Source organism: Falco punctatus (assembly GCF_963210335.1).
Source record: "Falco punctatus genome assembly, chromosome: 4".
Taxonomy (NCBI): domain Eukaryota; kingdom Metazoa; phylum Chordata; class Aves; order Falconiformes; family Falconidae; genus Falco; species Falco punctatus.
The window spans coordinates 99,885,914-99,900,955 of NC_137583.1; the positions used below are offsets into that span (position 1 = coordinate 99,885,914).

The 15,042-nt window shown below is 40.2% G+C and overlaps 1 protein-coding gene across 1 annotated transcript in view; it reads right to left on the reverse strand.

The window, feature by feature from the left end:
- NEK11 (NIMA related kinase 11) overlaps positions 1–15,042 on the reverse strand; it is a 111,481-nt gene that overhangs the window by 42,989 nt on the left and 53,450 nt on the right. The window contains 6 exon segments of the mRNA XM_080383224.1: positions 6,494–6,589; positions 9,403–9,587; positions 9,838–9,931; positions 10,518–10,532; positions 12,076–12,106; positions 13,809–13,872. Coding sequence (XP_080239350.1) covers positions 6,494–6,589; positions 9,403–9,587; positions 9,838–9,931; positions 10,518–10,532; positions 12,076–12,106; positions 13,809–13,872 — 485 coding nt within the window.

Sequence of the window (15,042 nt, forward strand, 5' to 3'; positions counted from 1 at the left end):
AGAAGCTGAAAAAGTCTGAGTTTTCTTTACATATCTAAGTAAATTCACAAAATCTTACACTTTAAGAGTTGGACCTGGGGTTCAAGTAATGCACAAAATGAGTGCCAGGATGAGCATCCCAAGAAAATAGATCAGAGTTTAACCATGCCCTAGTAGAATCACTCACTACCTCAAACACCAAGTTTATTCTCTTTATTCCTTTCAAAGTACATCATAACGAACGTAAAGCTGCTAAGAACTGCTGAAATGATGGCATCAGCAGGTGACGTGCTCTTCCCATCCCCAGATGCAGGATGGAATGGAGAACTGTAAAAGACAGAGGGCCAACACAAGAGAGGCAGCCCATTTTTGCTGTGGAAAGGGGAACAGCACAGACAATGGGAAGAAGTTGAATGAAAACCCATGGAAAATGCCTGGGGAATTAGACCATCAGCTCCAGCTTCAGCCTTGAGGGGGAAACTACTGCTTCTGCTGCAGAGGACTCCTACACTTCTGGGCAGCAGCCACTGCCTTGCTCACCTTCATTTCTTCTTTGGCAGGAAGAGTCCAGTACTCACTTTTTCCCCTTTCTCAGTTGTTGCCCTAGGACTGCAAGGACTCACAAGCTGGGAGCATTCACTCACTTCTCCCTGACAGGAACCAAGAACCGAGTTCCCAGCTTGGTCACATAAAGGCAGGTTCAACTCTCCTAGCATTCCCAGCTAGTTTTACTGTATTCTTATTTCACACGCCTGTAAAGTGAACAGCAAAACCAAAATACTTCAGACCTTCAAATCTGGGTCTGGAAGGCAACTATGCAATTACCTTGAAACAGATTAACAGGAAAAGAAAAAGAAACTCATGGGCTAAGATGTTTGATGTGTTTCATAGTGAGCTCATCCGGCCCTAAACAATTAAGAGATGGAGACTGGCCTTTAAAAATGAAATGTGAGAAAGACTGGTGAGGAGGATGGATAAGTAAGCAATACTTTGGCTTAGCTCATAAGAAGCAAAAAGCTACAGTTATACTGTAAGATGTCTTGGGATAACCAGAAAGAAATTATTACCAGAAAATGGAGTGCTGAACAGAACAACTGTGGTGTGTGTAAAAGGAAATTTCATGCTCAAAAACATTTCAGGATCAATACCTTCAAGAATACTGTCCTCTATTTGTCTGCAAAAAACAGTCATAGCTCAGTGTCAATAAACTTCCTCACCAAATACATCTTTTGTCTGTGAATTCCACATCTATGTCTACATCATGACACCTTCCACCTGACAGTCAATGCCAATTAAAAGGTCACTGAGAATTTTTTTTTACAGAAGCCTAAAAAACTGATTAGCTTTTCTCTTTGTTGCTTTTGCCTCCACCTAAAGCTGCCCTCAATGTCATGCAATTGTTAAAAAATGTGCAAAACCAAACGCAGAGTAAGTCTTCTATGCTTTAGGCATTTTAAGACTACTTAATCTTAAAGAATATCCAGTACCTATCCAATGACTTCAGTATGACCTTTCTTTTTGAATTTTTAAGATAAACATTACAGCTGATACCAAAGTCACAAGTACAAGAAGTATATATGCATACTGCTCATGAGTCTAAACCAGTAATATTCACAGGAACGGAACAGAAGTATCACCAAATGCCTTTTCTCCATGACTTCTGAAAGATGGCTTTACTTACACTCAGCGGGTGATGATGAAGTCTTTTGCCTGATCATGGTATGCTGCTGTGTGTAAGACTTCAGGGACTGACTAAGAGGTGCTTACTGCTGTGCTAAAGGATTTTAATTTACTTAAAATTCGGGGCATAAAAGCCTCTTCCTTTTACTGACATACATTTTATTGAATTCTAAACTGCATCTTAAAGTTCATGGCTATTAAAATGACTCGTTGTATATATTCATAGATACCTCCACAAAGGAGAACAAAGCACTCTGTACTAAGGTTTTTTTCTTCATTTCCTACATTTTTATTCCTTTTTATATTTTCATAAAAGAGAGAACAAGATATACATTCTATTCCATGGCTATTCCATTACTCAAAAATTATCCTTACTCTGTAAAACACAAATTCTGGTTTTGCAAAGCCCAAGAAATGAATTTTGCTATACAGTACTGAAGAGGCTTCAAGGCGATGCCTTCACTCACTGGAGACCTGGGATACAAATGCTACGTAATATAGAGAGGTGCAAATGTGAGTACGGCCAGCTGCACCAAAACCCCTAATAAAGCTTGTTGTCCACAAATTTCTGCACACTCTTGTCATATTTCTCACCTTTGCTTTTCTGTTTTAGATCATGAAAACCTGCACAAACTTGAGATGTCAAGCATGCATCGTAAGACTTTGCATAGGCTTCTGCACTTCTGCCAGGCCCTTCATTGCAGTCAAACTGTGTCTGAGGTGGTAAAAAATTTGGAAAGAGCCGCCTCATAGTAAGATACTGTAAGCTGAAAAGAAGTAGAAAAACTTTTTCAGCTAGAGATCTAAACAAGGTGGTCTGTCTCTTTTAATGTAGATTTTGACCTCTTTAGCCTCTTACAAGCTATCAGAGCTGTTAGCCCAAGTCTGAAGAGTTTGCCTACTAAGTTTTTCAGAAGCTGGCAGAAAACAAGCTAGTGTTAGCTACAATGACTCTTCTTTCTAAAGGCTTTCCTTAGGGACAAAGCCAATCTTTCAGACAACAGGTACTGCCAAGCCTTCTGACATCTTGTAAAAAAGACTTTGACAAGCAGTATGGACCTCAGAGGGGAAAAAAGGAATAGCTGCTATAACAATTTGATCTGATGGGGGAAAAATGCTTCGGCTTGAGAAGCTGTTTCTGAAGAACACTATGATTCTTTTCTGAGACGCGTAGTTAGAAAGTCTCTATAGGGGAGCATCAGTGGAACCATCATTAGCTTTTCTTCATGGGTCTCTCTGGTGAAGACAATTTGGCTCTGGACAGCATGTGAAAGTAGAGCTTCTCAGACTGAGGCATGCACCAACTTACCCAGTACTATCAAGGATGCAAACCACCATGAGAATGAGATGGTGGGCAGGACAGAAAACACCAAGAAACGGCTCCTCCTATTTCCTGCATCCAAGAATTCCTCAGCCTAAAAGCCCAATATGAGGAATATGAGTGACACAACTCTGATTTATGTATTTGCTTGACTTCTCACTGTTAACATGCAAGGCTGGGAAGGAGCATAATGAGAAAAAGTTCAAGATAACCTTTGCAGGAGCTAGTTCAAGAAATGGTGATTTCTTATCAACACTGCAGGAGATCCCAATATCGAAATAGTTAGCACTGAAGTAGAAATTTTTGCAGAGAGAATGACCTCCACTTGAAAGGTAAATTTAAATCTCTGCTGCTATGAACTTCATAACGAATACTGATAACAAGTGTAACAAACCAGAAATTGTTGTCACTGGGGTAGGTGATTTTATCATGACTTTTACTGAGAGGACAGCAACTCAAAATGCTAGAACAGAGAGTGCAATGGGAATTGGAAAAAAGATGTTGGGGGAAAATATTCAGGGATTGTAGTGAAGGAAGCTGGTGACTGAATCATAAACACTATAAGGCTGTCTACAGGTTACGCTTGAGTCATTCTTTTATTTAAAATAGGAGGAGACGAAGGACTCCTACCTACCATATTCAAGAACACGTGTGGCTTCCTTCTACATTCTTGTAAAACTTTTAGCAGAACTTCCCTCTCCTGTGAGTATCTCTATAAAGTCCTGCACAAGAATACAGTAGAAACTACTTAAAGTGGCACTCTGATAAACGACAAGTCTCTCTACTGTCAAAGAATGCATTTAGTGCAGCACACTGCGATAACTCAAGCAATGTGCACATCACATCTTGTCAACTGACTGTCCTGCTGCAGTTTGCAAGCCCATATCATTCAAGTGTCAATTAGAAATGGCTAAAAGGCCCTTTTGCTGTTAGACCCTGTATTATTTTACATGAATCTACCATTTTATCAGAGCTAATGAGAGTTTCTTTCATTAATGTTACTTGTAATATGTAGGCACAATGCTTACTTTCTGAGCAATTCGTGACATAAAAGAGAGTCTCCCTCATCAGAATCTACTGTTGTTAGCATCTGAAAATGGTACAAATCCAAAACCTTCGTATTTCTCTTTCAATAGTGACTTTCCACCTAAACAGATTTCACTGCACTTCCACATTGTAGCCCCTGCTCTTCTTTGTATCCCCTGCTCTTCTTTCCTGTTTCCTCATGAGAACTCCAGCTACTCAGTTTCTGTAGACAAAAAAACCCCATGTTCGTTCTTTCTTCAGAAGCTGTCATCTGGAAGACCCCAACGTAAGTCTGTGGCTTCCTGAGTAAAACTGAACAGCACAAGTCTAAATGATATTAGCCTTCCTTAAGTGGCACTGCTGTGTGGATGACATACAACACATCATGTGAAGTTTGCTGAGGGATGAGCAGAGCAGTTGAGACTCCATGCACCATTCTGCAGCCAGATGTTATTTCCTTCTCACTACTGAAAACTCCCCCACTGTGCCCTGTGTGCAGATTGGCCACATGTAAGAGTTTGCAGGGATCTCCTTGTGTGTGTGTGCGTGCTAGGTACTATGCTCACTCATTTAACACCCTAACTTCCAAGCAATTAACACACTTGCTCACCTTTACATGTTCAGAAAACAAGAAGGTCATAGTATGTTTAGGAGAAAGGGCAATAACGTGAGTAGATATTTTGATAGACTTCTTTAAACTAGCTGCTACAGTGCACAAGAAGAGATCTGTACCTTTATTTACCAAAACAAACAAACAAACCCCAAACATATTCCCTCCTTCATTTGTTCTCTTAATGAATGTAACTTGAAAATTGGTTGTGGGTACAGTCTGCTGGAAGTTCTCAAGATGTCAGTTGGGTGGGTCTTTTGGCCTACAGACCCAGCTGACTGTCCTCATTCAGGGATGCAATTACCAGAAAAGTGTTCCAAAATCACAAAGTCTAATGCATTAAATGTGAATTACTGCAGTTAATCAGGTTTGTCATTAGCAGATGGCTGTTCTATGAACTATTCTGAAATGTGATGTTTCTGAAGGACCATGTAACAGCACTTCCAAATTTTTCAGCATTTAATCACCACTACATACATGCTTATCCTATCAGAACCAACAAACTGTGGAAACCATGAAACAGCACTGGAAAAACAGAATTTGAAAGAAGCAAGTGATTTAATCATACCTCAGCTCTAAAGGCAATGACCGTGAAGTTCACATAGTTAAGGATTATCCTTTAGCCATGAGAACACAGGGTGAAGGCTGTAAGATTAGTGACTAAACATTTTGGCTAAACAACCTCACCTTGCAACTAGTTGGCACAACATGATGCATTTTTTTCATTTTTGTAAGTACTTTCCATAAAAAGGGAATGGAAAGCAATCAGAGTGGTAGGCTGTGATGCCAACTAGTTGCACAATAAAGGCTAAGCCATGAAGTGAAACCCTAGGAAATATCATAAAACTGAACAACTTCTACCTGGGGTAAATCTGATTGGTATTTCCATTGAATACATGGTGCATCTGGTGCTGTAATTTGTTTTAAAGAGTGATTGGGATCAACATTGTTGTGGATGCATTCATTTTCTTTAGAGGATTCACTTAAATAAGTACTACTATTAACTGTTTGAACTTATTTGTATTCTGATAACATCCACCATACTGTTGGCACTGTCCACCTACACAAGAGAAAACTGCCTTTTTTTTAAAGTTTACGATCTGAGATCAGTTGAATTTTGCAACACTGCAAAGAAAATTTGAGTTCAGAAATAATACGTAGCATTGTGATTATCAGATCAGTACCTAAATTAGGGTGCAATAAATCTTGGAAGGCCAGAAATTACTGAATCAAGACAAAAGCTCAAGATACATTGACTACTACATTCTAGGAAGGAAACACAGATCTTTGTTTCACTAAGACACTTAAACCTTTATTAATAAAGCTGGGGTATCAATGATGCTGAAATCAATTAGACAATGAGTTTCAAAGGGAGCTGCACATGTAAATTCCTCTATCTCATTTGAAAATCCCAGACAACAGCTGAAATGACGTTTGGTTTAAATCATCGTATCATTGTGTGAAACAAATCCATTTGTATTTCATTCCAGGCATGAATGAAGTGTGGGTGAGGAAACAAACACGGTGGGAACATGAATATCTGCAGGTAATTTATGGGCATGGGCTGAGCTAATAAAGCAAGCAAAGTTCAAAACACCACTGACAGCAGTGAAGGCAAACTGGGGTATGACAGTGATCGTGCAGAGAAAACAATCAGAAGTGACAGCCAACCTTCATCCTCTCTGGAGGCAAGCAGGCATCCAGTCTGTAAAGAATACCTTACCATCCACTTTAAGGGTTTTTTTTGGGGTGGGGAAACAACACATGAAACCATTGTTGTTTTCTTTTCAAAAACGAAAACTCTTTGCTGTGTTCTGCAGCTTTTCAGATCTATCCTCTTTGTCTGAACATTAGTTACTCATAAACATGCTACTTACTCCCTCATGTGTTCCAGTTTGGTCTCAGCCATAGTGCTGTTGAGAGCTCTGAATCCCTGCGACGCCTCTGGAGACGCTCCAGTGACAGTCCCTGAGCTTACAAATCAATGCACAGACAATAACCTTATCCACCTTCATCCCCTGAGCTCTGCTGCAGAGTCAAGGACAGTCAGAAGGAGGAAGACTATTCCCGTTTCTCACAAGGTAGTGCCACATTAATTAAAGATGAATTAGATTATTAAATGCACATTAAGGGAAACTCCTTTCTGAAGGATAAGTAGATTTATAGCTTAAAGGTACCAGAATTGTAACAACAATTTTCCTTTTGTGTATCATACAGGAAATTACATTACAACAGAAAGGACAGTCACCCAAGGAAGTCCTGAGACAGGTAAATATTCAAGAAAATGAAATTCGCTTACACAATATGTATTTTTCTCCACTGTTCTTGCACTTACTGATAAGAGTGAGAATCTTCTTCCTAACAGGCAAGTCTCTCCTTTAGCTTGATTATTACTGTAAACTGAAAATATTTAACTTATGACATCACTTTCCCCTTCACATGAAGGTACTCTTTTTACATAGACATACACAGAGGTATGTTTATATATATATATATATATATATGTAACTGTGAGAAATATACATATATGCACACTCTCTCTATTTACAGGCCTCATGGGCTGTTCTAGTATCTACAGACCTAATACAGATTGTTGTACTCATTCACAGGAACACAGAAGTGCTGAATCACAGAGAACTGTCAGGTTTGTCAGCTCAAATATCCTGCAATTTCATGTTTTCATTCTACCACACAAGTCCCTGCTTAACCTAAGGAGTTTATTTATTTATTGCCCCACCTGTTCCCACTAGAAGACAATCCCAGAGCCTCACTGTGAGCTGGTGGCTAAAAATCTCTCCTCTAATTTCCCAACAAAACTTCTCTATTGGCCAGTTCATGATCATTTTCCTCCTGTGCCAGTCCTTTTTCTTTGGCTTACACAGTTCTTCTCTTCCCTTTTGCATATTCCTTTCATTTCTTTATAATTGGAAAAAGAGATCCTACTTCAGCGGTCAATTTCCTAGGCTAAACAAAGCAGCTATTTTAGTTTCTTCTTGATAAGTATTTGGCATTAGGATTTCACTTGCCAAAAGAGGAGAGTATGTATAATGGTGGAACTACATCCTGCGTAAATGTGTGGGCTGTGGCACACAGGACCCATGTTCTGCACAGACATGGGAGGGCTCTGCACGGGATACGAACAAGCCAAAATTCACACAAACACATTAACACAATGCCTTGTCTACATGAACACACACTCCCTCTCCTAGCAGGGTTTTTTCACTAGGACTCGGCTAGGGTTTAGTTTCGATTGCATTAACATCGATCGCATACAGCCAGAGGGAGCTTGAAGCTACCTTGCCGCTACGAGCAGAATAGACACCCCCAGAGAGTGCTGAATGCTTCCCTGGAATGCGTAACCATGGATTTCCCAAGAGTTAAGCTTCTATGTCTTACATGATTCTAAATCCTGATCACATGAGGTTGAATAGTGAGATAAAATCTTTCTGTCATGAGGGATCCTACTGAATCACTCACTGTGTCTGCTGTATTCAGAGCTGTGCTTAAGAGTCAGAAGATAGGAAGTAGACATAGAGAGCGACCACAGAAGAAATTAATTCCTGACTCTGTTATCTGGCTATGGACAACAATTTGACTTTTAAAAACATTTTCCTAACTTCTCTTTACACTTAATGGCTAACAGCTGTCTGATGCCTAAATATTACAACTGAGGTATAGTTAACGTAGTTTAAAAGAGGAAAATTTACAAGCTCAGTTCCTACTAGCAACCAATAACTTCACCCATTGATGCAACAACCATTTCCTGATCATTTACTTTAACACAACACATGCATATCCATGCATTTTTACAGGGGGTCTGTAAGCATTCTATTACTTTAGCAGCACTGGAAAATTCAGCCATCCTCATGGTGTCCCTGAAGAAAGCCCAAGTGCTGCACAAAGCAATGCTCATGACTTACCAGGCGGCACACTCCTCTTCAAGTTGGCGTAGAATTAAGGTCCAGATGTGGGGCTTTCACAAGCAATAAAAAATTGACGCCCTGAGCACCAGTGGTCTAAGGAAAATATAATCTTTACATTCTCTTAAGAAAGAGCACGCTGTGTAAAAATCTAGCTGGACAGCTAAGCCCAAAGAGTGGTAGGAAATGGAGTTACATCCAGCTGGCAGCCCGTCACAAGTGGTGTTCCCCAGGGCTCAGTACTGGGCCCAGTCCTGTTTAATATCCTTATCGACAACTTGTCCAAGGGGATCAAGTGCACCCTCAGCAAGTTTACAGATGACACCAAGTTGGGCAGGAGTGTTCATTTGCTGGAGGATAGGAAGGCTCTGCAGAGGGATCTGGACAGGCTGGACCGATGGGCCAAGGCCAATTGTATGAGGCTCCACAAGGCTCAGTGCCGGGTCCCATGCTTGGGTCACAACAACCCCAGGCAGTGCTACAGGACTGGGGAAGGGTGGCTGGAATGCTGCCTGGTAGGAAAGGACCTGGGGGTACTGGTTGACAGCCAGCTCAGCATGAGCCCCCAGTATGCCCAGGTGGCCAAGAGCATCCTGGCTTGTATGCAAAACAGTGTGGCCAGCAGGACTAGGGCAGTGATGGTTCCCCTGTACTCAGCACTGGTGAGGCCACACCTTGAATATTCTGTTCAGTTTTGGGCCCTTCACTACAAGAGGGAAGCAGAGATGCTGAAGCATGTCCAGAGAAGGGTAACAAAGCTGGTGAAGGGTCTGGAGCACAGGTCTTATGAGGAGTGGCTGAGGGAACTGGGGTTGTTTAGCCTGGAGAGGATGCTCAGGGGGGACCTTACTGCTCTCTACAACTACCTGACAGGAGGCTGTAGGTAGGTGGGGGTTGGTCTCTTCTCCCAGATAACAAGCAACAGGAAACGAGGAAACAGCCTCAAGTTACACCAGGCAAGGCTTAGATTGGATATTCGGAAAAATTTCTTCACGGAAAGGGTAGTCCAGCACTGGAAGAGGCTGCCCAGAGACGTGGTGGAATCACCATCCCTGGAGGTATTTAAAAAACACATAAATGTGGTGCTTAGGGACAGGGTTTAGTGATGGACTTGGCAGTCCTGGGTTAATGGCTGGACTTGATGTCGTCAAAGGTCTTTTCCAACCTAAATGATTCTATGATTCTATTTAACCACAGGTCCCACCTAAATTCTCGTATTACTATTATTACGTGATATATCACTGTAGTAAAAGCTCAGCATACTCTTTCTGCTTAGTGAGTTCAGTCTATTGCTACAATACCTCCTTCTCCTCTGATATTTCATTATTAAAGACATCTTTCTTCTTGTTCCTGGGATTCCAGGCTAAATAGTTCCTACTCTTTCTGCTCTCCACACTGGCAGCTGGACAAGCAAAACTTATTCTCTACATGCAAACTAGCATCTATCTTCCTCTCATTTAATATTCTTTTCTGTGTACTATGAGGCACCTGCAAGGACTACAGATTGTAGGATCCTGCAAAGGTGTCATTAGTCATACAAAAATGAGTTCTCAGTGAAAACTGCTAAAAGCTTTACACACTGTTGCCACAAAAAGCCTCGAAAAATTTTCCTTGGGCGACTCATAACCCACACCAACTTCTGTATCAGAGGTCTTTTCTTAAAAGCAGTTACTTGATTAGTAATATATTTTGCACCCAGCTTCAAGCAGCTTGCCTACCCACACACCAACACAGGAAAAGGAACTATTCTTCAAAAAGTGACCAGGTAACTATTTGCATTTTGCAATATATCATTCTTGATTCTTTAAACAAAATCAAATGAAACAAGATCACTGACTTTTCAAAAGCAGGTATTGTGGCTTTCTACATACATTTCAAAGATGAATACCATCCCAGAGTCTAGCCCAGTACTGCAGAGAACAACATAAGGCAAAAGATCTTTGTCCTCTCAGGTCACGGAGCACAAGTTTGAGGTTCTCACTGCATCCTTCCTACTCTGTTAAAGGGAAGATGAAAGGATCTGTAGGGAAATAAATCCTCTGGCTGACATTTATTCACAAGTATTTACATCTAAAACAGGTGATTATGATTAGCTAGTGAGATTTTTCATACATTATGGCCCAAAGGCATTCCTATACCAACATTTCTGCTAACAACTGAATAACTAGTGATAGACACCTACTGCATCTCTTGGTAAGCCATTATGTATTGTGAAGCTATTGTCTACACTGAATATTAGACTTCTGTTTGGGTTTCAGATTTCTTTCTTCAGCTTTCACTGCTACGTAAGAGATCCTACAATGCCCTTTTCTACAAGATTAAAAAGCTCCTTAGAATCAGCTGTATTTTCCTGAGTTTATAATCAAAGTGACCCAACTGCCTTTAACCTTCTCCTCCTTTAATCTAAGCAGATTCAATAAATTGTAAAAACAGTTTTTCAAACTTTCTTGCATTTTGCAGTTCTTTTCTGGGATCTTCCCAATTTTTCAAACTTCGTCAGCATGGACTATCTTATTTCAAACACAATCTACATGGAACTGTATAGCCAACTCAAAATGAACCTTGTACCACACTAAACCACTGGTATTTATAGCGACTCAGTGGGAACTCTTGAGGAGAAAACTCAGTTACTTCAAAAGTCCTTTTACCCTCCGACACTGAGGTTTATACTACAGAAACTCCAACAGTGGAAAAACAATGTATATTTATTGCATCCTCTTTATTACAGCCCTTGGTGATCTAAAAAAAGTTCTCATTTTATGCTACTCAGATGTTCTCTAACATCTGCTTGAAATGGCATAAAGTTTTTCACAATCCCTTTAACAATGAAAGACCCTACAAGAAATTCTGGCCAGGCCAGATTTCTGCATATGCCCTATTATTGCCATGAAATCCATACTTTTTTCAGGAGTAGCCATTATAATGATGTTGTGGCTATGTAGCCCAGTAATATGATATTGTCACAGGCAATACCATGTCACAAAGCTTGGATGTGAGTTTGCAAGGCTTCAGGCTTTGTCTGAACTTACCTTGACTTGCCAGGAACTTTGAGTTAATTGTTGAAGCTGTTACAGCAACTCTTCTAACGATCAGGTAGTTGTGGCTACTTTATTTCCACTTATTATGCATTGTACAACCCCCATTTTTAGATGGACAGTAGTATTCTGTGCAGAATGACGTATTTGTAACTAACTAAATTCAATTAATGTAGAGAAACACAGGCCTGGTACAACAGCAGATACCTTGAAAAGTGGGGACAAAGGATAAGGTGTAAAGGACTATAGGCATGGTATGACAAGAGGTGGGGCACAGGCTGGTACTGGCAATCCCTTGGCCATAACCAACGTGCTAGTGGTCAGTTAAAGAAATGCAGACCTGGAAGTGGGCATAACTAGCTTTAGGGTGAACAAAGAGAACAAGCGTCTGACCTATGTAAATGCACCATATACAGAAAATTTTGATGTAACATGAATTTGCAGCCTAGTGAAGAAAATGCAAGGTATAAATGAATGTTAGTAAATATAGAAAAATGACCCTACCTGCAGCTTTGTAGCTTGATTTTGGAAGAACCTAAAATAGTAAACATTTAAACTTCCTCAGTGACACTGTGCATACAAAGATAAAAGGGACCCTAGAAGATTTCTGTCATATTATCATCACATATATTTGTTTGGAACATGTCCTACAAACCCAATTACTAACTCAGCTTGAAGAAAGGCTTTAAGTTTCAGCACAAATTGGTCAGAGATTTTTTTTAAGGATTAAAGCACAATCTAATTCTTTAATACTATACTTTAAAAAGGCACCTTCTTATTCTTCCTTTTTTCTTGCAGTAGTAAGAAGAGAGTCTTTTTAATACTACAGTTTCAAAAAAATACTGCTGTTTGGCTAATACTCTAGATCAGGGGTCCTCAAACTTTTTAACCAGGGGGCCGGGGCGTGGATGAAGTGGCAGGCAGTCATCTGTGGCTGCTTGGTTTCCCCCCCCCAGCCCCCGGCAGGGGGGTTCTGTAAATACCGGTGGCTGGACTGAGGACCCTGGGGGGCCGTATCTGGCCCGTGGGCCGTAGTTTGAGGACCCCTGCTCTAGGTTATTCCCAGAAGCCCTCAAGGCAATTCCTCTCTCATTAAAATAACAAAATACTGAAGCACAGAGCTAAATTTTGTCCCTATTTCCACTTCTGCAAACCCACTGCAGACAATGATGCTGCAAATGCGTAAATGAGGGCAGAATTTGAAGACTGTGGGATCTCTGTTAGTGTGAAGACAACCTGGACATGAATATTCCTTCCTTCAGTACTAAGGATTTCCCTGATGTGGAACCCAGAAGGTGACCAGACATGATTCAGTGGCTAGAAGACTATGACAGCTACAGCTTTGATTACCCCTTTTCACCCTTTTTCTTCTTTGGCTTTCTCTTCCTACCAGTTCATGCTCACGTGCATGGGTGAAATAGAGCTCGGCACTGGATGAATCTCTACAAGGAGGACTTCCCAGGCTTCCACTATATTCGAGTTTCAGAGCCAGAAGAGAATAGATGTATAGGTTTATTCTGACTGAATGAGTGCAAATGAGGCAGCTAAACAACACTGAGGTTCCTGTGGGAGCTTTTGGGAACTGAGCGGGGCTTTCATGCAAACCACACGCAGGCTGCTGCTGGCACAGTTCAACTCAATGGTCTTGAAGGACAGTGACTATGCCAGCCTCAGTAAATAGCCTTCTTTCGTGTAAGTTTTCTTTTTAGCTTTTTAGAACACAAAAACCCTCTAAATTTACAGACAGAATTTGCAGGACATTTTAGGATTAACATGCAAACTTAAATTCTCAGTGATTTTTCTGTGCCTGTAGTAAGATACTGTAAAATAAAATATTATCCAAACTTGGATCATAATTTAAAAAAATTACAAATATTTTAATTCATTTTCTTTTAGTGTTACCAGTAGTAGAAACTATAAAACAACTTACATCCTTAAATATTTTTCCCTGCTTCCTGAAGAGAAGATGGCAGAAGTCAAATTTTTAAGTCTTTGTTATAACATTCCTGACTTTTGACCATCATGCTTTATGGCTCTATTATTTTCAACAAAAGCACTTAACTGTGTATGCCTTGCCTTTTGGCAGATCTATACTTCTCTGCAGCAGATTAAGGAAGCAATTTTCAGGAAGGTCACATTTTTTGAGCTACTTTGTTGCAAAATGGAAATAATTGGACTGTGATTAATATAGACTGCTAATTGCTGCTACTACATTGAAAGAAGAGATGTCATCTTACCTATTGAGCTGTTACTCAGGATGCTCTCCAAGTACTTGACCATTGCCTCAATATCACTGTCCTCCTGTGGATAAATAAAACAAGGAATAGCATTAGTGTGAGCACAGACTTAAATATAAACACTGTGTACCAGAGGTATGATCCCACAAATGTAAAGGATATCGCTTACACCAATGTATGTCAACACTAGACTACATAGAGTTTACATTGCTCAGGACTTTTTCAGTGTTTTCTTCTCCTAAAACACCAGGCTTGGGAATAATGTTCCATACGATCAATTATTTACATCAGATTCCTTGCAGAACACAAGCGTGTAGAACAACTGTGCACAGAGTTTAAAGAAGATATGTTTAGTGTGGAAGGTGATGTGCTATCTCTGAAAATACACCAGCAATTTATTATCAGTTAGTCCTGGAATATCTAAAACAATATCACACAGAAAAAGGCAAGTATGTACTTCTTAACTATGCTAAAGTTTCTTATGCTTATGATAGCTGCCCACTGCAAATTAATACTTGTTTCTTATAATTGCATCTACTTACATATCTAGTAACAACTAACTGCTACCAGACAGATGACTTCAGAGTTTTGCCATGATACCTTTCATGTGAAATGCTGTTTGTGTACATGGATGAAATTCAAAGATCTGGCCATGATTATGGTCCAGGAAGTAGGTCACAAGTATATTAAAGTCCAAGACAAACCTGGACTCTGAGTTTCTAGAAGCTGCTGCTGTATGACATCTGACAACGTGGCATTTCTTGACTGTTTAAAAATGAAAGACAAAATCGTCCTTGCTGAAAAATCTGCCTATGGTTTAAAATTTAAAACACTGGAATAAAAAGAAACAATATTGTCCTCAGCTTCTATAGTGGACAATCTGCTTTATATTTCTATGCAACCTTACTCAAAATGCTCATTCTAAATTTCTCAAACTGAGGAACTGCCAGTATACCTTAATTGGATAACAGTAATTGTTGGCAATGACTGTTAGCTGGTTAGTGACCTTTCAGTGCAAGTGAGAGCTGTTACGGATGAACACGATCTAACATCTTACCACCCTAAGTTGTTTCATGGGCTTATACTTGAAACAGGCTCTGCTATTTTAGCTGATGTTTGCAAGATGGGAATCAGCTTCTTGGTTGGCCATTTCAACAGATAACCCAAAAGCTCATAGGTTTGAAAGAGCCTCTTTGTCCTTTTGGAGCAGCCTGTGGAGTCCTGGCTGGTTCAA